Source organism: Triticum urartu, chromosome 7A, assembly GCF_056163025.1.
Source record: "Triticum urartu cultivar PI428250 chromosome 7A, HENAU_Tu73, whole genome shotgun sequence".
Classification (NCBI taxonomy): domain Eukaryota; kingdom Viridiplantae; phylum Streptophyta; class Magnoliopsida; order Poales; family Poaceae; genus Triticum; species Triticum urartu.
In genome coordinates this window covers 633082340-633106703 of record NC_141879.1, presented here as the reverse complement: position 1 = coordinate 633106703, position 24364 = coordinate 633082340, and the positions used below count along the sequence as shown (strand labels likewise).

General features: G+C 51.2%; 2 protein-coding genes across 2 annotated transcripts; one reads left to right on the top strand and one right to left on the bottom strand.

The window, feature by feature from the left end:
* The first annotated feature begins 5563 nt into the window (after positions 1-5563).
* LOC147960847 (uncharacterized) lies at positions 5564-6664 on the top strand. The gene has a single exon (XM_087533567.1). The coding sequence runs from the start codon at positions 5564-5566 to the stop codon at positions 6662-6664; it is 1101 nt and encodes a 366-aa protein (XP_087389693.1).
* A 4480-nt stretch (positions 6665-11144) lies between these two features.
* On the bottom strand, positions 11145-11477 carry LOC147960846 (uncharacterized). Its single transcript, XM_087533566.1, has one exon. The coding sequence runs from the start codon at positions 11475-11477 to the stop codon at positions 11145-11147; it is 333 nt and encodes a 110-aa protein (XP_087389692.1).
* Positions 11478-24364: the final 12887 nt, after the last annotated feature.

The following is a 24364-nucleotide window of genomic DNA, read 5'->3' as shown; positions in this document are numbered from 1 at the left end:
GGGGCTCCTATATTTTTCGGGGGCTCGGGGTGGCCGCCCTGCTCCCCCCCCTTTCGGTCGGCCCTGTGCGCCGGTTAACATGAAATCATTTGATCACTAATGTACGACGACAAACCCTCGCAAATCTTTCTTTTTCCCTCTAGCTAGGGTTTACTGCTTCCTCTCGTCAGCCGGCGGCGACGTTGAGAACCTGCTGTCCCCTCCCCTCCACGACCCCGACTGCATCTGCTCGGGCCGCCCTATGGCTCGGGTAGGACGTCGGGGCCAAGGTGGGGCTAGGGTTTTCTTTACCTGTTCGGTTTCCCTGGTGAGACCGATCCAATCTCCAAGTCGAGACCATGACAAGCAGTGCGAAGGCTTCTAGATCAGGAGCAAAGGGGAAGGGAAAGCTAGAGGACATCATGCAAGAGTTGGCCCTGAAGGAAGAGGATCTTGATGACGTGATCTTTGAAGAGGACGATGCCCCCGCGGAGGAAGAACTCGGGTGGATGATTCTGGCGCGAGTGCATATGGACAAGGGTTTCAGTACTTACTGGTTCTTTCAAAACATGCGATCTGCGTGGGATCTAGCAAGACAAGTCAAAATCAAAACCCTAGAAGATAACCTATTCCAGATGTAGTTCAACTGTTTAGGTGACTGGGAGAGGGTCACCCGGGGGGGGGGACCGTGGCACTTCAGGGGTAACCCCGTTATCATTGTTCCTTATGATGGGTACTCTAAGCCCACATCCATCGAGATGTTCAAGTTTGAGATCTGGGTGAGGATCATTGATCTGCTGATAGCATATCATGGCAAGGTGAAGGCGTTGGCATCAAAGTTGGGTGAGTTTGTGGACTCAGAACCATCATCCTTCGATTTTGAGGGAAACTTCTACCGGGTGAGGATCAGGCTTGATGTGCAAGCACCGCTGAAGAAAGCAACGTCGCTGATTCGTGGTGGGGAGCGGCAGATTTTTGCAGTAAAATACGAGCGCCTTCCAGACTGGTGCCAGGTGTGTGGCATGATGGGCCACTAATTTAAGGAACATGGGGATGGAGTCCACCCTCCTTCGGCACTGATCTTCAAGAACTTGTGTGCTCCAGCCACCACTGCATGGGGGACGAGACGCCGTAACAGCAACCAGAAGGTATGGAGGCAAGGTGCAGGTTCGAGTGGTGATACGTCTCCAATGTATCTATAATTTTTGATTATTCCATGCTATTATATTATCTGTTTTGGATGTTTATGGGCTTTATTATGCACTTTTATATTATTTTTAGGACTAACATATTAACCCAGAGCCCAGTGCCAGTTTCTATTTTTTCCTTGTTTTAGAGTATCGCAGAAAAGGAAAATCAAACAGAGTCCAATTGACCTGAAACTTCACGGAACTTATTTTTGGACCAGAAGAAGCCCATGGAGTATCGGAGATGGACCAGGAGAGTCCCGGGCTTCCCACGAGGGTGGGGGCGCCCCCCACCCTGGGCGCGCCCCCTGCCTCATGGACAGCCCAGAGATCCACCGACGTACTTCTTCCTCCTATATATACCCATATACGCTAAAAACTTTGAGGAGCGGAATAGATCGGGAGTTCCGCCGCCAGAAGCTTCCATAGCCACCAAAAACCAATCTAGACCCATTCCGGCACCCTGCCGGAGGGGGAACCCCTCACCGGTGGCCATCTTCATCATCCCGGCGCTCTCCATGACGAGGAGGGAGTAGTTTTCCCTTGGGGCTGAGGGTATGTACCAGTAGCTATGTGTTTGATCTCTCTCTCTCTCTCGTGTTCTTGAGGTGGTACGATCTTGATGTATCGCGAGCTTTGCTATTATAGTTGGATCTTATGATGTTTCTCCCCCTCTACTCTCTTGTAATGGATTGAGTTTTCCCTTTGAAGTTATCTTATCGGATTGAGTCTTTAAGGATTTGAGAACACTTGATGTATGTCTTGCGTGGGATACCCGTGGTGACAATGGGGTATTCTATTGACCCACTTGATGTATGTTTTGGTGATCAACTTGCGGGTTCCGCCCATGAACCTATGCATAGGGGTTGGCACACATTTTTGTCTTGACTCTCCGGTAGAATCTTTGGGGCACTCTTTGAAGTTCTTTGTGTTGGTTTGAATAGATGAATCTGAGATTGAGTGATGCATATCGTATAATCACCCACGAATACTTGAGGTGACATTGGAGTATCTAGGTGACATTAGGGTTTTGGTTGATTTGTGTCTTAAGGTGTTATTCTAGTACGAACTCTACGATAGATTGAACGGAAAGAATAGCTTCATGTTATTTTACTACGGACTCTTGAATAGATCGATCAGAAAGGATAACTTTAAGGTGGTTTCATACCCTACCATAATCTCTTCGTTTGTTCGCTGCTATTAGTGACTTTGGAGTGACTCTTTGTTGCATGTTGAGGGATAGTTATATGATCCAATTATGTTATTATTGTTGAGAGGACTTGCACTAGTGAAATTATGAACCCTAGGCCTTGTTTCCTAGCATTGCAATACCGTTTGTGCTCACTTTTATCATTAGTTACCTTGCTGTTTTTATATTTTCAGATTACAAAAACCTTTATCTACCATCCATATAACACTTGTATCACCATCTCTTCGCCGAACTAGTGCACCTATACAATTTACCATTGTATTGGGTGTGTTGGGGACACAAGAGACTCTTTGTTATTTGGTTGCAAGGTTTCTTGAGAGAGACCATCTTCATCCTACGCCTCCTACGGATTGATAAACCTTAGGTCATCCACTTGAGGGAAATTTGCTACTGTCCTACAAACCTCTGCACTTGGAGGCCCAACAACGTCTACAAGAAGAAGGTTGTGTAGTAGACATCAAGCTCTTTTATGGCGCCATTGCCGGGGAGGTTAGCGCTTGAAGGTATATCTTTAGATCTTGCAATCGAATCTTTTTGTTTCTTGTTTTAGCACTAGTTTAGTTTATAAAAGAAAACTACAAAAAAATATGGAATTGAGTTTGCCTCATACGCTTCATCTTTTCAATATTTTTCGTGAGTATGATGGAAAGGAAAATTGTGCCAAAGTGTTAGAAGAAGAATGCATTAAAATGTTTGGCACTAAATATTTGAATGATGAGCATGATTGCAATGTTGTTAGTATGAATTCCTTGAATATCCATGATGCTAATGATATGCAAAGCCACAAGCTTGGGGAAGCTATGTTTGATGAAGATGATATTTTTTTGTCCCCCAAGTTTTGATGAGAAAATTTATTATGATGAAAGCATGCCTCCTATTTATGATGATTATATCGATGAAAGTGGATTTGGAGAGGTCATGACTTTATTTTGTGATGAATCCACTATTCCGAAAGAGGTTCCAATTGATTATGAGAAGAAAGTTGCTATCTATGATGATTATTATGATGACATGTATGCTATAAAGAATAATGATAACCATGAAACTTGTCATCATGATTTTAGTTTTCAATTGGATTATGCCTCACAAGATAGTTATTTTGTTGAGTTTGCTCCCACTATTATGAATGAGAAGAATTTTGCTTATGTGGAGAGTAGTAAAATCTCTATGCTTGTAGATCATGAAAAGAATGCTTTATGTGATGGTTATATTGTTGAATTTATTCATGATGCTACTGAAAATTATTATGAGGGAGGAATATATGCTTGTAGGAATTGCAATAATATCAAGTTCCCTCTCTATGTGCTTAAAGTTTTAAAGTTATGCTTGTTTTGCCTTCCTATGCTAGTTGATTATTGTTCCCATAAGTTGTTTAATCACAAAATCCCTATGCATAGGAAGAGGGTTAGACTTAAATGTGCTTGTCATATGCTTCATGATGCTCCCGTTATGTTTCAATTCTTATCTTTTATGTGAGCATCATTGAAATCATCATGCCTAGCTAGGGGCGTTAAACGATAGCGCTTGTTGGGAGGCAACCCAATTTTATTCTTGTTCCTTGCTTTTTGTCGTGGTGGGCGCACGGCAGATGCCAAGGGATGGCTAAACAGAGGAGGAGGCTCGAGGGCGCTGGTGGACACTAGAGGCGAGTTTGGCATGAGCGGGCGCGGGACGCCGGACATACCCAGGTTCGGGGCTCTCCGGAGAGAAAATACCCCTAGTCCTGCCGAGTGTTGTTGGATGATTGATAGTACAATGTTGCTCCTGGAGCTATTTGGAGGAGGAAGGAAGCTGGCTAAGGCTTAGGCAGTTCCCTCTCCTGGGGTGTTGCTGACCAGGTGTGTGTGATGGAATGAGTTCTCTTGTGTGTGAGCCTCTCTGTGTGCATGAGGGCTCCTGGGGGTTTTATAGGTCAACCCCCAGGGGTACAATGGTAATGTTGCAAGTCGGTGGGTCCGTATTGTCGGTGTCCGGGGACCCGGGCTGGGTCCCGCTGAGGGCTTGTGGTTCGCCGGGTTCCCCTAGGTGCGGGCCCCGCATGCCTAGGGGGACTGTGCGCCGTCTTGTCGATCGTCAGGGCGTGGCCGAGTCGAGTCGCGTACAGTGCTCTCCGTCAAGTCGCCGCTTGTTGTTGTCAGCGGTGAAGGCGGGGGCACTGTAGCCACACCGGCCCTGGTCAGCGGGTAGGTGAGGGGCACTGTTGCTACGTACCCGCTGACCAGAGGCATGGGCGGGGCACTATTGCCTCGGTCATCATTGATTGAAGTCTTGTCCCCATCATACGGCCTGGATGGGACGGGAGCTGACCCGCAGCTGGATTGCGTAGCACGCCATGGGTGGCATTGGCTTGTTGAGGAGGCTTTGGTCGTGCCGGGTTCGGTTGTCTTGCGCTAGTTGTTGGGGCCGAGTCGACGTGTCTTGCCGGGACGGCTCGTTTGGCCGGCTTGCGGGGCTTGGCCGGGTCGAGCGACCTGGCCAAGCGCGTGCCGGTATTGAGGGGCAGTGCTAACCCCGTCATTTTTGAAGAGGATCCGGGTTCCGTTGCCTGCCTGGGGTCCATCCCACCGACAGTAGTCCTCGAAGATGTGAAGGTCCGCCGTCTTCGGATGACTGGGCCTTCGCGGTTTCCCCCTTAAGCAAGGTGGATTCTGCGAGCGCCGGGTCCGGCAACACCCACTGCGTGCTGGTTTTCTCGGAAACCGGATCGTGGCATCCTGGCCGTGGCGGGGACCGAGGAGTCCGTCGAATCTTGGGGCAATCCCTTGGGCTTCGCGCGGGCGCCACGTGGTGCCCGGAAGTCGGAGGGGCTTGACAGGACACGCGCATGACGGGACCGGGCGATGGCCTGGGGCCCACTGCCACGCGCCCTTGGCCCAAGCGCGCGGATTTATTGCGGCGTCCGGGGGCCGGTTGCTCTTCCCCGGGCAGTTACTGCGCGTGTACGTGCGCACTTATTGTGGGGTAGTGGAACGGGTGCGTGTAGACGATCCCACTTCCCCATGTTCAAACCGAGGGTTATAAATTGGGGGGGGGGGGCAGGGGGGCGGCGGACATTATTCTCGCTCGTGCCCTCCTGTCCCCTTGCTCTTGCTCTGCTCCTTGCAACCGACGCACTGCGGCGCCCGCTGCTCCAAGCAGAACTCCTTCGCCTTCCACCTTCCTTCTTCTTCTTCTTCTTCATTTGATCATGTCGCTGCCATCGGGCTCCTGGATGGGCTCAAACGTCACCGCCGAGGACATCACCCAACTCCGGGCGACGCGGCCCCTGCCGCGGGAGACGGACGTCAGCGTCCTCCTGCCGCGGGGCGAGCAGAGGCCTCAGCCCGAGGGGCAGGAGCGCGTGGTCTTCCTCACGCACTTTGAGCGCGGATTTGGGCTGCCGGTGAGCACCTTCTTCCGTGTGTTCTTGGAGTTCTTCGGGCTTCAGCCGCACCATCTTGGCGCCGGCGCCATCGTCCAGCTCTCCGGCTTCGTCACCCTCTGCGAGGGGTACCTGGGGGTCGAGCCTTCGATCGACCTTTGGGCGCGCTTCTTCTCCTTGAAGCATCAGGGCCCGTCGGCCGGGGAGTTCGCCGACTGCGGCGCCGCCGTCATCTCGAAGCGGTCGGGGGCGGACTTCCCCAAGATCCCGCTGGAGGACTCTGCCAAGAAGTGGCAGAACTCCTTCTACGTCCGCAACCTTGGTGCGGATCGCATCAACCTTCCGGCCTTCGCCATCGCACAGCCGCAGGCGAAGACGAACTGGGGCTACTCGCCCAGGCGCCCGTCGCAGGAGATCATCAACCTCTGCGAGCGGGTGACGGTGATGAGGACGCGGGAGGGGCTCACCGGCACCGACCTCCTCGCCGCGTTCATCAAGTGCCGGGTCCTTCCGCTTCAGGGGCGCTCCTGCCTCATCGGCGAGATGGTCGGCCTTCAAGACCCCAATCGCATGGGGTCGACGCGGCTGTCCGTGGCGCAGATCGCGCGCGGCGTGAACAAAATCTCCAAGGCCAACCTTGGGGAGGACTGGGAGTTCGGCAAGGCACCGTACAGCCGCTCGAACCCGGCACCGCAGGTGAGTGTCTGGTCTTCTTACTTTGCCACCGTGCACCTTCTCGTCCGTCCTGACGCGACCCGGGTGGTACTTCTGAACGCGATTCGGCATCCTTACGCCTGGGCCTCGTCGCAAGTGGCGCTGGTGGAGCCAGAGGAGCCCGCGGCTCGAGGCGGGGAGGAGGAGGCCGAGTCCGACGCCGGCGCTGGGCGTCGTGCGGGTAAGTCTCATGTTTTTCTTCATGTGCCTTGACTTGCTGATAGCGGCTCGGAACGGTCGATGCTGACGCCAGTTGTTGGTGTAGCGGCGTTGGGTGGGGGAGGCGGCGACGCGGGCGGAGCCGGGTCTTCGCATGGGGCGGCGCCGAGCCGCCTGCATGGGAAAGACAGCGTCGCGCCGCGACCCCATGCCCCGAAGTGCACGGCGGACCCTGTCGGGGCCGGGAGGCCGGCCAAGAGGAAGCGTAGCGGCGGGCACGGGGGGCCAACCCCCGTCCCGATCTTGGCGGGGTAAGCTTCGTCTCTCATTTGTTCTCAGCTTTTCTTTTCTTGAGCTAGTCTTGTTTCTTTTCTGCTTATTCTGTCTTCTTGTTCAGGTCGTCAATCGCGCTGGCGAGGGCGGCGGCGGAAGCCGCGGCCACCGAAGAGGCCAAGTTCCGCAGGAGCCAGTCCGACCTCGTCGACCAGGCTGAGGTGGAGGAACAGGCCGACTCAGACCTTGGCCTGGATCCGAACGACGCCGAAGACGTGGCCTGGCGGGACAGGAACCGAGCCGAGGCGGAGCTGAAGGCGACGTCGGTCCGTGCTTGGACTGACATGGTGACGGCATGGGCGTGAGGCGGCGCGGAGCCGGCCTGGCGCGAGATGCCGTAGGGCACGATGGTGGCGGCGACGGTCTTTGAGCCGTTGCTGGTGAGGGAGCGTGGCCGTGGAGGCTGGGCTGCGGTGGTGATCCTCGATCGGGCGGTCGTGGAAGTGGCGGACGACTCCCCGCCGCGGGCCGACGTGGTCGGGCGAGCGGGGGCTGATGGTGGTGGAGGTGGCGCCGTTCTGGAGGAGACGCTGCGAGCGGCGGTGCCGGAGGCCACCCCGGCAGCTGGGCCGGAGCCGGCGACGCAGGGCGTCCCGGCGACCGGGTTGGAGATGGCGACGCAGGGCGTCCCGGCGTCCGGGTAGTCGTCGGCGCCGGGAGGGGCGTCAGAGGAGGTGCTGGCCGCGCCGCGAGCGGCCAGCGGGGAGTACGCCTTGGTGCCCCGGCAGGGAGGGCGCCCAGCTGCCGTGCCGCAGCCGGCGCGGAGCGGGGGCATCGTTGTCTTTGGGCCCCAAACCCAGGAGGAGGCGGCGGTGGACTCCGTCAGTCGCCGCCTGCGAGGCCGGACGGGAGGCCTTTGCCCAGGCCGAGGTGGAGCGAACGCGTGACCTAGAGCGTGCCGTTCTGGTAAGTTTTCTTGTAATTTCTTCTTTGTGGGGGCGTGCCAGCGCACCCACTAGGTGTAGCCCCCGAGGTTCGGGCCAACTACGTAGTAGTTGGGTCGAATCTTTAGAGTGCTGGCCTTGTTCTGACTTCTGCTTTCTTCAGCATCTCGACGCTTTCCGGGTTGCTGCCTTCAATCGTCTTCTGGGCAAGCACCGGGAGCTCAAGGAGCGGCTTGCCACCAAGGAGGAGGAGCTCCGCGTCGCCGCAGGTATTCTCGTGCTCTTTTCTAGTGGGGGCGTGCTAGCGCACCCACTGGGTGTAGCCCCCGAGATTCGGGCCAACTGTGTAATAGTTGGGCCAAATCTTAAGTTTTGCTTTTTCTTCTGCTGAGTCCTTTTTCGCAGCCGAGGTGCTGTCCTGGCGGGCTCGTCTGCTCCGGGCCGGTCATCACTACGACCGGCTCGTTGCCGACACCGGCCGTCTTAGCGTCGAGGCAGCGCAGGCGAGGGCGGAGGCGGCCGCGGCTCGGCGGTCTCTTGATGAGGCCAACCGACTGCATGAGCAGCTGGTGGGTCACAAGAGCCGCCTCGAGGCCGAGGTGGAGCACCTTAAGGTGGAAGCCGCCAAGGTGTCAGAGGCACAGCAGGTCCTGGTGGAGGCGGACCAGCAGCGCGGCCAGCTGGCCGATGACAAGGGCCGGCTCCAGGCCGAGGTGGGTCGCCTGCGGGAGCAGGTCGCCACGGCTGAGGGGGCCCGTCAGGACGAGGCCCGTCGCCGCGAGGCGGCCGAGAAGGCGGCCGGGGACAAGGACACCGAGCTGAAGACGGCCCTTGCCAAGGCGACCGATCTGGAGAAGGCGCTCAAGGAGCGCGATCGCGCCATCGAACGGGAGCGGCGTGGTACGTTGCTTGAAGCGCAACACCTGGAAGAGTCCTTCTCCAGTAAGTGCTTTTTCTGTCGTTTGCCGGGTCGGGATCCGGCCTTTCTTCCTTGTTGTTCTTCTTCTAACTTGCTTCTTCCTTTGCGGCACGGGCCTTCCCGGAGATGCAGCGGCTGGCGGAGGAAGCCGTCCGCCATCAGTGCGACCCGACCGACGTCGTTGGGTCCAGGATGGATCCGCGGGTGGCCTGGACCTTCCCGGAGATCGTCGCCGCCACTGAGGCCCGCCTGTAGGTCCTGGGAACGCAGTTGGGGCGGTTGTCCCAGGCCGGTACCGCGATGACGGCGGCCCTATGGCCGGACTCCGTCCAACCGAGCAGCTTCTCGCGCCTGGCGCGTTGGCTGGAGATGGGGCCGGACCGGCTTGACGAGTGGCGCGTCTCCGCCGCTCGTGCTAGTGCTGAGATGGCGCTCCGGTTCACGCTGTCCTGGCATCCGGACCTGCAGCTGGACGCGTTGATGGGCCAGCGGGCCGGTTCGGAGCAGCACTTGCAGGAGCAAGCTAGCTGGATCGCCTCCCGGGCCAGCTACATCGCCGAGTTCGCCTTCCACGACGAGTTCCATCCGGAGCGGACGGAAGACGGTAGGGCCATGGACGGCGACGACTACGGCTTGCTCTTCCACGATCCGAAGGAGAGCTCGGAGGAGACGGGCGTCTACCGTGACACGGGTGCTGAGGAGGACACCGGCGCCACGCTAGACCCGAAGGCTGCCAGGGGAGAGCCGTCGACGTCGCGAGGCGGCGCTGGAGATGCCTGAGACACTTTGTAAAATTTGTTAAATAGCAGGTCCACCCACCCACTGGGGGTTTTAGGGTGTAATGAACTCGGGCCGTGGGCCTTTATTTAAATACTCGTGTGGATGTCGTGGGTGCTTTTGCTTTTTGCCTTCCGTTTTTGGACCAATTTCATGCGCTTTTCCTTTCTCAAACCTCCCCCCCTGCGAGTCAGCCGGCCGAGGCTCCGGTCTGTGACAAGGAGCTCGGTTCTTTGAAAGGAGCGCGCAGGACTTGGGTCCCTCGAAGCGTTGAGCGCGAGCGAAACACCCACTAGGCCGGCTGGCGGCAATCCGGCGAAGCTGGTTGGCAAGCAGCAGGTCGTGCGGCTGTTCATTTGATGAATGGTGGGCCGGGTTGATCGACCCGGCAGCCTTTGACTTAGTGTATGAAGCGTAAAGGAGCTTTGGCCCGTTGTGCTTGCCAGCCGACAGCCAAAGCTGGATCTGTGGCTTTAGGGCGAAGTGGGGGACTGCGGCATCCTAACTTTATCAGGAATCACCAAGTAAGGCGGCGGGGTGGCGACCGAGCCGGCCAGCCCCCGAGCCCCCGGGTCGAGCGAGTCGGACCGGTGGTCGGGTTCGGTGGTATAGTGATGCAAGAAAATAGGGACACAATAAATTGGTCGACAAAAGGCAGCCCCCGAGTCTCATTCGGGGACCCCATAGTTTCATGCGTTTACAAAAGGCGACGATACATACGCACGTGCGGCTAACTGTAAAACGGACGGAGGAGTTCCGCGTTCCACGGCCGGGTCATTTCTTCACCGGCGGTGTCCCTCTTGCGCTTCCTTGACTTGCGTGCGTCGATGAGATAGTAGGCGTTGCGGTCGCGCAAGGCCTTGCTCACGATGAATGGGCCCTCCCATGGAGGGGACAGCTTGTGCTGGCCTGCCTGCTCTTGGACGAGTCAGAGGACGAGGTCGCCCTCGCCGAACGCGGGGGGCTTGATCTTCTTGCTGTGGTAGTGCCTCAGGCCTTGCTGGTAGATGGCTGAGCGACTGAGCGCCAGGAGGCGTGCTTCTTCGAGCAGGTCGACGCCATCCTCGCGGGATTCTATGGCTTTGGCTTCGGTGTACATCACGACGTGCGACGAGTCGAACTCGACGTCAGTCGGGATGACGGCTTCGGCTCCATAGACGAGGAAGAATGGGGTGAACCTGGTCGACCGATTCGGCGTGGTGCGTAGACTCCAGAGAACGGCTGGCAACTCGTTAAGCCAGCTGCCGGGTGAGCGGATGAGTGGCTCGACGAGTCGTGGCTTGACGCCGAACAGGATGAGTCCATTGGCCCGCTTGACCTGCCCGTTGGACTGCGGATGCGCAACGGAGGCCAGGTCAAGGCGGATGCCGGAGACGGAGCAGTATTGTTCGAGCGCGCCCTTGGCGAAGTTGGTGTCGTTGTCGGTGATGATGCTGTTTGGCATGCCGTAGCGCACCGCTATGTCCTTGATGAACCGGGCGGCTGTTGGCCCGTCCAGTTTCTTGATTGGTCTTGTCTCGATCCACTTGGTAAATTTGTCCACTGCCACCAGCAAGTGCGTCATGCCGCCTCGAGCGGTTTTGAAGGGTCCCACCATGTCGAGTCCCCAGATCGCGAAGGGTCAGGCGATCGGTATGGTGCGAAGTGCTGACGCCGGCTGGTGGCTGCATTTGCTGAAGCGCTGGCATCCTTCACACTTGAGGATGAGTGACTCGGCATCTTCGAGGGCCGTGGGCCAATAGAAACCGTGGCGGAACGCCTTGGCCACCAGGGATCGTGATCCGGTGTGGTGGCCGCACTCGCCCTGATGTATGTCGCGGAGGATGTCGATGCCCCGTTCCTGCTCGACGCAGCGCTGGAACACGCCGGTGGAGCTGCGCTTGACGAGCTCGTTGTTGATGATGATGTAAGCGGACGCCCGATGCTGCACTTGCCGAGCTTTGGTCTCATCCATGGGGAGAACCCTATTCTCCAAAAATTACGATATTGGGAGGGCCCAAGATGGAGCCGTAACCAGGGCGAAGACGGCCACCAGGGTGTGTTCCGAGTCGGCAGCCCCCGAGCCGGGTTGAGCGGTCCCCGGGTCGGGTATGGCGACGGCCGGGTCTGGGACGAGGGTGGCCAGGTCGAGCTGAGCAGCCCCTGGGCCGGGTTGAGCAGTCCCCAGGCCGAGATGAGCAGTCCCCGGGCCGGGTTGAGGTGCGTCCGGGTCATCTAGAACGTGGATGGACTCGGAGTTCGGCGATGGCTTGACGGATGGCTTGCGCAGGTGCTCGAGGGAGACGCCGGACGGGATGGCTTGTCGTGACGAGGCGATCTTGGCGAGCATGTCGGCTGCTTCATTCTCCACGCGTGGGACGTGGAGGAACTCACAGCCCTCGAATGATCTGGATAGCTTCTGGACGAGGAAGCGGTAGCTTGCCATGTTGGGGTCACGGGCGTCCCATTCGCCGGAGCACTGCTGCACCACCAGGTCCGAGTCGCCGTAGCACAGGATGCACCGGATGCCGAGTTCCTTGGCAAGCCGAAGGCCGTGCACAAGGGCTTCGTACTCGGCAACGTTGTTGGAGGCAGTGAAGTGGATCTGGAGCGCGTAGCGGAGCCGGTCGCCCTTCGGGGATGATAGTACGATGCCGGCCCCTAAGCCGAGTCACATCTTGGACCGGTCGAAGTGCATGCGCCAATGCGTCAAGTCGGGAGGCGGCGGCAAGTACTGGGTCTCGGTCCAGTCGACGAGGAAGTCGACCAGGGCTTGAGACTTGATCATGGTGCATGGCTCGTAGAGAATGGTGTGGCCAGCTAGCTGGATCACCCACTTGGCAACCCGGCCAGAGGCGTCCCGGCACCCGATGATTTCTTCGATAGGCGCCGTGCTGACCACGATGACAACATGCTCTTGGAAATACTGCTTCAGCTTCTTGGCGGTGAGGTAGACGCCGTAACACATCTTCTGGTAGTGCGGGTAGTTCTGCTTGGAGTTGGAGAGCACCTCGCTCAGGTAGTAGACTGGGCGCTGGACGGCTTGGATCTTGCCCTTCTCTGGTCGCTCGACCACCAGCATCGTGTTGACCGCCCGCGAGGTCGCGGCTATGTAGAGCAACAACGGCTCCTTGTCGGTCGGCGCGGCCAGGACTGGTGCGGTGGAGAGCATGCGCTTGAGGTCTTGGAAGGCCTCGTCTGCCTTGCCGTTCCATTCGAACGGGCTCGTCTTCTTCATCAGCTGGTACAGGGGCAGCGCCCTCTCGCCCAGCCGGCTTAGGAACCGGCTGACCGAGGCCACGCATCCGGTGAACTTTTGGACATCGCGCAGCCGACCGGCTTGCGCATGCGCTCGATGGCCTTGATCTTCTCCGGGTTCGCCTCAATGTCGCGTTCCGAGACGAGGAAGCCGAGTAGCTTTCCGGCGGGAACGCCGAAGACGCATTTTTCCGGGTTAAGCTTGACCTTGTATTCGCGGAGGTTGGCGAATGTTTCCTTCAAATCGTCGAGGAGTGTGAGGTGCTGCTTGGTCTTCACCACGATGTCGTCCACGTACATGTGGATATTGCGGCCGAGTTGCGGCAGCATGCATTTTTGCATGCAGCGCTGGAAGGTGGCGTCGGCGTTCTTCAAGCCGAACGACATGGTGATGTAGCAATACGCCCCAAAGGGCGTGATGAAGGACGTCTTTAGGGCGTCGGCCGGGTCCAACTTGATCTGGTGGTAGCCGGAGTAGGCGTCCAGGAAGGACAGGAGCTCACACCCGGCGGCCGAGTCGATGACTTGGTCGATCCGCGGGAGGGCGCACGGATCCTTGGGACAGGCCTTGTTGAGGCTGGTGTAGTCGATATACATGTGCCAGGTCTTGTTCTTCTTTAGGACGAGGACTGGATTGGCCAGCCACTCGGGGTGAAATACTTCCGTTATGAAGCCGGCCGCCAAAAGCTTGGCGACCTCTTCACCAATGGTTCTTCTCTTTTCTTCGGAAAATCGACGTAGCGGCTGACGGACAGGCTTGGCTTCCTTGCGAACGTGAAGTTTGTGCTCGGCGTACTTGCTCGGGATACCCGGCATGTCCTTGGGGGTCCATGCGAAGATATCCTGATTCTCACGGAGGAAGTCGACGAGCTCGCCTTCCTATTTGCTGTCGAGGCGGGCGCCTACGACAACGTACTTGCTGCAGCTGGGGTCTTCTGGGTTGAGCTTCATTTTCTTGATCTCCTTGTAGGGCTTGAAGGTGGCTTCGTCGGCCGGGTCCGAGGTCGGGATCGACGCGGCGGAGGCCTCGCCTACCAGGGCGACGATCCGGTCGAGCTGGCGCCGCTCCTCGGCAATGACCAGCGACTCGGCCAACTTGGCGTTGTCTCGGGCGCACTCCAGGGACTTCCGGTAATCGCCAGTGATGGTGATGAGGCCCTTGGGACCCGGCATCTTCATCTTCAGGTACGCGTAGTGGGGAACCGCCATGAACTTGGCGAGCGCGGGCCGTCCCAGCAACGCGTGATACGCGCTGGACAGGTCCACCACCTCGAACCAGATCGGTTCGCGCCGGAAGTGGCTGTTGTCACCGAACATGACGTCTAGCCGGACTCGGACAATGGGTGAGCAGGAGAGGCCGGGCACGATGCCGTGGAAGATCATTCGGGTCGGCTCCAGGTCCTCGGCCTTGAGGCCGAGCTTGGTCATCGTGTCGCGGTAGAGGATGTTAATGCTGCTGCCGCCGTCGATGAGGACTCGGGAGAACTTGCATGTGTGCCGCGCGGCGATGGTGGGGTTGAGGACAAGGGCGTAACCACCCGGACTCGGCATGACTGCCGGGTGATCCTCCCGGGTCCAGGTGATCGGGCGATCCGACCAATGCATGAACTCCGGCTTGGCCGGGACGACGGTGTTCACCTCCTGCCGGAGGAGGCGCTCGTTGCGCTTGTTGTCGCCGAGGCTGGTGAAGATGGCGTAGGCTGCGTTCTGGTCTGGGTAGGCGTCGTCGCGCATCGCGCCGCCAGCTGGAGGCGGCGGTGGAGGCGAAGGCGGCTGTCCCGCACTTGGAGCCGGAGCCAGAGGGGGCGGGACGTCGCCCCTCATGATGCTCTTGGTGATGGCGCACTGCCGAAGCGTGTGCGTGGAGGGTTTTGTGCCGCTGTGGTGCTTGCAGGGGGCGTCGAGCATCTGCTCGAAGCTCATGGCGGGTTGGCATGCCGTCTTGCCGGTTTGTCGGCGCTTCGCCGCCGGGACCGCCGCGGGCTCGGTGGCCGCGACGAGCCAGTTGTCGCGACGCGGCGCCGGCTGGTCGGCCTTGCGCTTGTTGTTCTGGTGATGCTGCTGCCGGCTGCTTTCGCCGGCCGGCTTCGGAGGGGGAACCGGCTTCGCCTTGCGGGCTTCATCCAGCGCCACCTGGATCTTCATGGCGGAGTCGGCGTTGCGTACTTGTCCGCCGTCACCATGAGCGCGGCCATGGTGGTCGGCTCGGAGCATAAGAGCTTGTGCTTGAGGAGGGTGCCATCTCGGCACCCGTTGACGAAGTACTGGATCGCCTAGACTTCATGGACGCCCTCGCAGCTGTTCCGGAGCTCGGTCCAGCGTGCAAGGTACTCGCAACTGGTCTCCGTAGGCCCCTGCACGCACATGGCGAGCTGGCTAGGGCGGCCGGGTCGCTTGTAGGTCCCCGTGAAGTTGCGGATGAAGGCTTCCTCGAAGTCCACCCACGTGTTGATGCTGCCCGTCGGCAGGCTGTTCAACCATGTGCGGGCCGATCCTTGGAGCATGAGCGGTGCGTAGCGCACGGCGAGACGACGATTGGCACCGGTGATGCCAATGGCCGTGGTGTAGTCGGTGAGCCAGTCTTCTGGCTTCACCGTCCCGTTGTACTTGGGGGTGTCGCGGGAGAGCAAGAATCCTTTGGGGAAAGGCTCCTCCCGGATGCGAGGTCCGAAGCATGCCGGCCCGATAGCGCTGCTCTCCTCCATCTCCAGGGAGCGAGCGAGCCAATCAAGGCGGTGGCGAGCGTCGGCATCGTCGATGGCACGCGGGCCGAGTCAACTTGTGGCCAAGCCACGGGGGGGCGGGTCGGTTGGAGCCGGATGCTGATACGTCCATTTTGCATCATGCTTTTATATCAATATTTATTACATATTGGGCTGTTATTACACATTATGTCACAATACTTATGCCTATTCTCTCTTATTTTACAAGGTTTACATAAAGAGGGAGAATGCCGACAGCTGGGGTTCTGGGCTGGAAAAGGAGCAAATATTAGAGACCTATTCTGCACAGCTCCAAAAGTCCAGAAACTTCACGGAAGATGTTTTCCAAATATATAAAAAATACTGAGAGCAAGAACCTCACCAGGGGGCCCACACCCTGCCCACGAGGGTGGGCGGCGTGCCCTACCCCTGTGGGCGCGCCCCCTACCTCGTGGGCCCCCTGGTGGCCCTCCGGTGGCCATCTTCTGCTATATAGAGTCTTTCGATGGGAAAAACTCATAAGCCATCTTCTCGGACGAAACTCTGCCGCCACGAGGCGGAACCTTGGCGGAACCAATCTAGGGCTGTGGCGGAGCTGTTCTGCCGGGGAAACTTCCCTCCTGGAGGGGGAAATCATCGCCATCGTCATCACTAACTCTCCTCTCATCGGGAGAGGGCAATCTCCATCAACATCTTCATCAGCACCATCTCATCTCAAAACCCTAGTTCATCTCTTGATTCCAATTCTTGTCTCCAAGTCCAGGATTGGTGCTAGTAGGTTGCTAGTAGTGTTAATTACTCCTTGTAGTTGATGCTAGTTGGTTCAATTGGTGGAAGATCATATGTTCAGATCCTATATGCATATTAATACCCCTCTGATTATGAACATGTCTATGCTTTGTGAGTAGTTACTTTTGTTCCTGAGGACATGGGAGAAGTCTTGCTATTAGTAGTCATGTGAATTTGGTATTCGTTCGATATTTTGATGAGATGTATGTTGTCTCTCCTCTAGTGGTGTTATGTGAACGTCGACTACATGAAACTTCACCATTATTTGGGCCTAGAGGAAGGCATTGGGAAGTAATAAGTAGATGATGGGTTGCTAGAGTGACAGAAGCTTAAACCCTAGTTTATGCGTTGCTTCATAAGAGGCTGATTTGGATCCATATGTTTCATGCTATGGTTAGGTTTACCTTAATACTTTTGTTGTAGTTGCGGATGCTTGCGATAGAGGTTAATCATAAGTGGGATGCTTGTCCAAGTAAGGACAGTACCCAAGCACCGGTCCACCCACATACCAAATTATCAAAGTACCGAACGCGACATGATGAAAACTAGCTTGACGATATTCCCATGTGTCCTCGGGAGAGCTTTACATCATATAAGAATTTTTCCAGGCTTGTCCTTTGCTACAAAAAGGATTGGGCCACCTTTCTGCACCTTATTTACTTTTGTTACTTCTTGCTCGTTACAAATTATCTTATCACAAAACTATCTGTTACCACTTATTTCAGTACTTGCAGAGAATACCTTGCTGGAAACCGCTTATCATTTCCTTCTGCTCCTCGTTGGGTTTGACACTCTTACTTATCGAAAGGACTACGATAGATCCTCTATACTTTTGGGTCATCAAGACTCTTTTCTGGCGCTGTTGCCGGGGAGTGAAGCGCCTTTGGTAGGTGGAATTTGGTAAGGAAAAATTTATATAGTGTGCTGAAATTTACTGTCACTTGTTACCATGGAAAGTAATCCTTTGAGGGGCTTGTTCGGGGTATATTCACCCCGACCAGTAGAGCAAAGAGTTTCTCCTCAACCTACTGAACCTACTGAAAATGAAAATGAAAATGAAAATGCTTCCTTTGAAGTTCCTTCGGGTATGATAGAAAAACTGCTAGCTAATCCCTTTTTAGGAGATGGAACAAAACATCCTGATGAACATCTGATATATGTGGATGAAGTTTGTGGATTATTTAAGCTTGCAGGTGTACCCGGTGATGTTGTCAAGAAGAAGGTCTTCCCTTTATCTTTGAGGGGATATGCATCAACATGGTATAGGCTATGTGATGATATGAGGTCTTGGAATTACAAACGATGGAAATTGGAATTTCATCAGAAGTTTTACCCTATGCACCTTGTTCATCGTGATCGCAATTACATATATAATTTTTGGCCTTGCGAAGGAGAAAGCATCGCTCAAGCTTGGGGGAGGCTTAAATCAATGTTATATTCATGCCCCAATCATGAGCTCTCAAGAGAAATGATTATTCAAAAAAATTATGCTCGGCTTTCTGGTAACAATCGCACCATGCTTGATACTTCTTGTGCTGGCTCTTTTATGATGAAGACTATTGAATTCAAATGGGATTTATTGGAAAGAATTAAACGCAACTCTGAAGATTGGGACCTCGACAATGGTAAGGAGTCAGGTATGACACCTAGTTTTGATTGTGTTAAATCTTTTATGGATACCGATATTTTTCGTAAATTTAGCACTAAATATGGACTTGACTCTGAGATAGTGGCTTCTTTCTGTGAATCTTTTGCTGCTTATGTTGATCTCCCCAAGGAGAAGTGGTTTAAATATCATCCTCCCATAGAAGTAAAAGTACATGCACCTATTAAAGTTGAAGAAAAGATTATCACTTATAATGATCCTATTGTTCCTACTTCCTATGTTGAGAAACCACATTTCCCTATTAGGATAAAGGATGATGCTAAAGCTTCAACTGTGGTTCGTAAAAGCAATATTAAAACATATACACCTCCTGAGCAAGTTAAAGTTGAACCTAATATTGCTATTGTTAAAGATCTCTTGTCTGATAATATTGATGGGCATGTTATTTATTTCTGTGATGAAACTGCTAGAATTGCTAAACCCTGTGATAAAGATAAACCTAGACCTATGGTAGGCATGCCTGTTATTTCTGTTAAAATAGGAGATCATTGTTATCATGGCTTATGTGATATGGGTGCTAGTGCTAGTGCAATACCTTATTCCTTATACAAAGAAGTTATGCACGATATTGCACCTGCTGAGATGGAAGATATTGATGTCACAATTAAACTTGCCAATAGAGATACTATTTCACCAATGGGAATTGTTAGAGATGTTGAAGTCTTGTGTGGGAAAACTAAATATCCTGCTGATTTTCTTGTTCTTGGTTCCCCACAAGATAGCTTTTGTCCCATTATATTTGGTAGACCCTTCCTAAATACTGTTAATGCTACCATAGATTGCAAAAGGGATGTTGTTACTATCGGTTTAGATGATATGACTCATGAATTTAATTTTTCTAAATTTAGTAGACAACACCGTGAAGAAGAATTACCTAGTAAGGATGAAATTATTGGTCTTGCTTCTATTGTCGTACCTCCTAGTGATCCTTTAGAAAAATATTTGCTAGACCATGAAAATGACATGTTTATGAATGAAAGAAGGGAATTAGATGAAGTATTATTTAAACAGGAACCTATTCTGAAAAACAATTTGCCTGTTGAAATCCTAGGGGATCCTCCTCCACCCAAGGGTGATCCCGTATTTGAGCTTAAACCGTTACCTGATACTCTTAAATATGCTTATCTTGATGAGAAAAAGATATATCCTGTTATTATTAGTGCTAACCTTTCAGAACATGAAGAGAGATTATTGAAAACTCTGAAGAAGCACCATGCTGCTATTGGGTATACTCTTGATGATCTTAAGGGCATTAGTCCCACTCTATGTCAACATAAAATTAATTTGGAAGAAGATGCTAAACCAGTTCGTGATCATCAACGCCGGCTGAATCCTAAAATGAAAGAAGTGGTAAGAAAGGAGATACTAAAGCATTATCCCGTTGCTGATAGTCAGTGGATAAGCCCTATCCATTGTGTCCCTAAGAAGGGAGGTATTACTGTTGTTCCTAATGATAAAGATGAATTGATTCCTCAAAGAATTATTACAGGTTACATGATGGTAATTGATTTATGCAAATTAAATAAGGCTACTAAAAAAGATCATTACCCCTTACCTTTTACCGATCAAATGCTAGAAAGATTGTCCAAACATACACATTTTTGCTTTATAGATGGTTATTCTGGTTTCTCTCAAATACATGTGTCAGCCAAAGATCAATCAAAGACTACTTTTACATGCCCTTTTGGTACTTTTGCTTATAGACGTATGCCTTTTGGTTTATGTAATGCACCTGCTACCTTTCAAAGATCATGATGGCTATATTCTCTGACTTCTGTGAAAAGATTTGTGAGGTTTTCATGGACGACTTTTCCGTCTATGGATCTTCTTTTGATGATTGCTTGAGCAACCTTGATCGAGTTTTGTAGAGATGTGAAGAAACTAATCTTGTCTTGAATTGGGAAAAGTGCCACTTTATGGTTAATGAAGGTATTGTCTTGGGGCATAAAGTTTCTAAAAGAGGTATTGAAGTTGATAAAGCCAAGGTTGATGCTATTGAAAAGATGCCATGTCCCAAGGACATCAAAGGTATAAGAAGTTTCCTTGGTCATGCCGGTTTTTATAGGAGGTTCATTAAGGACTTCTCAAAAATTTCTCGGCCTCTGACTAATTTATTACAAAACGATATACCATTTGTCTTTGATGATGATTGTGTAGAAGCATTTGAAATACTTAAGAAAGCATTGATTTCTGCACCTATTGTTCAGCCACCTGATTGGAATTTACCCTTTGAAATTATGTGTGATGCTAGCGATTATCCTGTAGGTGCTGTTCTAGGACAAAGAGTTGATAAGAAATTAAATGTTATTCAATATGCTAGTAAAACTCTAGACAATGCTCAAAGAAATTATGCTACTACTGAAAAAGAATTCTTGGCAGTTGTATTTGCTTGTGATAAGTTTAGACCTTATATTGTTGATTCTAAAGTAACTATTCACACTGATCATGCTGCTATTAAATATCTTATGAAAAAGAAATATGCTAAACCTAGACTTATTAGATGGGTTCTCTTGCTACAAGAATTTGATTTGCATATTGTTGATAGAAAAGGAGCTGAGAACCCCGTTGCTGACAACTTGTCTAGGTTAGAAAATGTGCTTGATGACCCACTACCTATTGATGATAGCTTTCTTGATGAGCAATTAAATGTCATAAATGCTTCTCATACTACTCCATGGTATGCTGATTATGCTAATTACATTGTTGCTAAGTTTATACCAGGTTCTTCTATGATTTGAGGCATTACTTTTGGGATGACCCACATCTTTATAAAGGAGTAGATGGTGTTATTAGACGTTGTGTACCTGAGCATGAACAGGAACAGATCCTACGCAAGTGTTACTCCGAAGCTTATGGAGGACACCATGCTGGAGATAGGAATGCACATAAGGTATTGCAATCTAGTTTTATTGGCCTACTCTCTTCAAGGATGCCCATAAGTTTGTCTTATCTTGTGATGAATGTCAAAGAATTGGTAATATTAGTAGACGTCAAGAAATGCCTATGAATTATTCACTTGTTATTGAACCATTTGATGTTTGGGGCTTTGACTATATGGGACCCCTTCCTTCCTCTAATGGATATACACATATTTTAGTTGTTGTTGATTACGTTACTAAGTGGGTAGAAGCTATTCCAACGCTGATCATAACACTTCTATTAAAATGCTTTAAAAAGTTATTTTTCCAAGATTTGGAGTCCCTAGATATTTAATGACTGATGGTGGTTCATATTTTATTCATGGCGCTTTCCGTAAAATGCTTGCTAAGTATGATGTTAATCATAGAATTGCATCCCCTTAATATCCTCAGTCTAGTGGTCAAGTAGAATTGAGTAATAGAGAGCTCAAATTAATTTTGCAAAAGACTGTTAATAGATCTAGAAAGAATTGGTCCAAGAAACTTGATGATGCATTATGGGCCTATAGAACTTCATATAAAAATCCTATGGGTATGTCTCCGTATAAAATGGTCTATGAAAAAGCATGTCACTTACTCTTGAACTAGAACACAAGGCTTATTGGGCTATTAAAGAACTTAATTATGATTTTAAACTTGCTGGTGAGAAGAGATTATTTGATATTAGCTCACTTGATGAATGGAGAACCCAAGCCTACGAAAATGCCAAGTTGTTTAAAGAAAAAGTAAAAAGATGGCATGACAAAAGGATACAAAAGCGTGAGTTTAATGTAGGTGATTATGTATTGCTATACAACTCTCGCTTAAGATTTTTTGCAGGAAAACTTCTCTCTAAATGGGAAGGTCCTTACATTATCGAGGAGGTCTACCACTCCGGTGCCATGAAAATCAACAACTTCGAAGGCACAAATCTGAAGGTGGTGAACGATCAAAGAATCAAACACTATATCTCAGGTAATCCCATAAATGTTGAAACCAATGTTATTGAAACCGTAACCCCGAAGGAATACATAAGGGACACTTTCCAGAACGTTTTAGACTCCGAAAAGGAATAGGTATGTGGTACGGTAAGTAAACCAACTCCAAAACAGTTTTTAAGGCAATATTTCTCCATTTTGGAATATTTAGAAAAATAGAAAAATAAGTAGCAGTCCGGGAAGGACACGAGGGCTCCACGAGGGTGGAGGGCGCGCCCTACCCTACTAGGCATGCCCCCCTACCTCGTGGGCACCTCATGTGCCCTCCGGACTCCGTTTTCGTACACAACACGTATTTTGGTCGGTAAAAATTCATTATATAATCCCCCGGGGGTTTTGACTCCCGTATCACGCAAAAATCTCATGTCTTTGTTTCGAGCTGTTTTTCTGACAGATCTAGATTATCATGACGTCTCCAAGTGCTCCCAAGGACAAGTTCTTCGAGAAGGTCATCAACCCTTACCTCGCGGAGGTGCAGCGACACCCTCAAACCATTGAGATGCGTGATGGGTTGCTGCACATCCGTGATGCGAAGGGACCAAAGGGGACCGGAAGCATGGAGACGAGGCTCGAAGCAATGGAGCAACAAGTTTTCAAGTGTCAGGGGATGGTGGAGCGTGGACTCAAATCCAACCACATGATGATCGCAGAGTTCACCAACAAACACAAACTGGATGCCGACAACATCGGGGAGACCATCTTCAAGCTTCACGAGAAAATCGAGCACCTTCAAGCTCAAATCTATGACCTGCAAAACCAAAACTGTGAGTATGAATATAGATTCAAAAGGATGAGTTTGGCTGCAGATTTGAGGATCCCGGAGGCTCGGTCATCCTTCTATGATGGTGAGCCTATGCCTTGGAAGAAGGACGACAAGCCTACGCCATCAACAAAATCACCACCGTCTCCACCAACAAAGAAGAATTGAGTATCTCGTATGGGCACTCCACTTGGCAATTGCCAAGCTTGGGGGAGTGCCCCGGTATTGTATCACCATCATTTTATCTTTACCATTTTTCTTAGTTCGATCCTTTTGGTAATATCTTGATCTAGTAGAATAAAAGTTCTTAGTATGATCTAGTTGTGAGTTTTGCTTTATTATCCTTCTATGTAATCGAGTCCATGAGCTATATAATAAAGATTAGTGTTGAGTCAAGGGCTTGATTATTTTTCCATGATCCTAAGTGAATAAAAGAAAAGAGAAAGAAATAAAAAGAAACAAAGAGATCATGTGAGTCTTATGGAGAGTAATGAGCTCACATAGAAAGAGTATGATGAATAAAAGTTGTTGAGGGTTGACAAACACAGTTTTGGTCATCGTTGCAATTAATAGGAAGTAATAAAGAAAGAGAGGTCTACACATATAAATATACTATTTTGGACATCTTTTATGATTGTGAGCACTCATTAAAATATGACATGCTAAAGAGTTGACATTGGACAAGGGAGACAACGTAATGGGTTATGTTTTCTTACATCTGAGATAAATTATATTATCTTGGATCTTCCAACATGATGAGCTTGCCTTTCCCCCTCATGCTAGCCAAATTCATCGCACCAAGTAGAGATACTACTTGTGCTTCCAAATACCCTTAAACCAGTCTTGCCATAAGAGTCCACCATATCTACCTATGGATTGAGTAAGATCCATCAAGTAAGTTGTCATCGGTGCAAGCAAAAAAAAATTGCTCTCTAAATATGTATGATTGATTGGTGTGGAGGAAATAAGCTTTATACGATCGTGTGATATGGACGTAATAAAAGCGACATATTGCATAATAAAGGTCCATATCACAAGTGGCAATATAAAGTGACGTTCTTTCGCATTAAGATTTTGTGCATCCAACCATAAAAGCGCATGACAACCTCTGCTTCCCTGTGCGAAGGGCCTATCTTTTACTTTTATCTCCTACATTGCATAAGAGTCATGGTGATCTTCACCCTTCCTTTTTACATTTTATCCTTTGGCAAGCACAATATGTTGGAAAGATCCTGGTATATATGGCTAATTGGATGTGAGTTTTCATGAACTATTACTGTTGACATTACCCTTGAGGTAAAACGTTGGGAGGCAAAACTATAAGCCCCTATCTTTCTTTGTGTCCGATTAAAACTCCATACCCATAAGTATTGCGTGAGTGTCAGCAATTCTGAAAGATTATATGATAGTTGAGTATGTGGACTTGCTGAAAAGCTCTTATACATTGACTCTTTCCTATGTTATGATAAATTGCAATTGCTTCAATGACTGAGATTGTAGTTTGTTAGTTTTCAATGAGGTTTATGATTCATACTTGATATTGTGATTGAATTATTACTCTAGCATTAGAGATTATATGACAAAGAATTATATGAGTTGCTATTCTAAGAATGATCATGATGCCCTCATGTCCGTATTTTATTTTTATCGACACCTCTTTCTCTAAACATGTGGACATATTTTTCGATTTCGGCTTTTCGCTTGAGGACAAGCGAGGTCTAAGCTTGGGGGAGTTGATACGTCCATTTTTCATCATGCTTTTATATCAATATTTATTGCATATTGGGCTGTT

What these genes read in the sequence shown, in the direction of transcription:
- LOC147960847 (XM_087533567.1), top strand. Translation starts at nt 5,564, where the DNA reads ATGTCGCTGCCATCGGGCTCCTGGATGGGCTCAAACGTCACCGCCGAG.
- LOC147960846 (XM_087533566.1), bottom strand. Translation starts at nt 11,477, where the DNA reads ATGGATGAGACCAAAGCTCGGCAAGTGCAGCATCGGGCGTCCGCTTAC.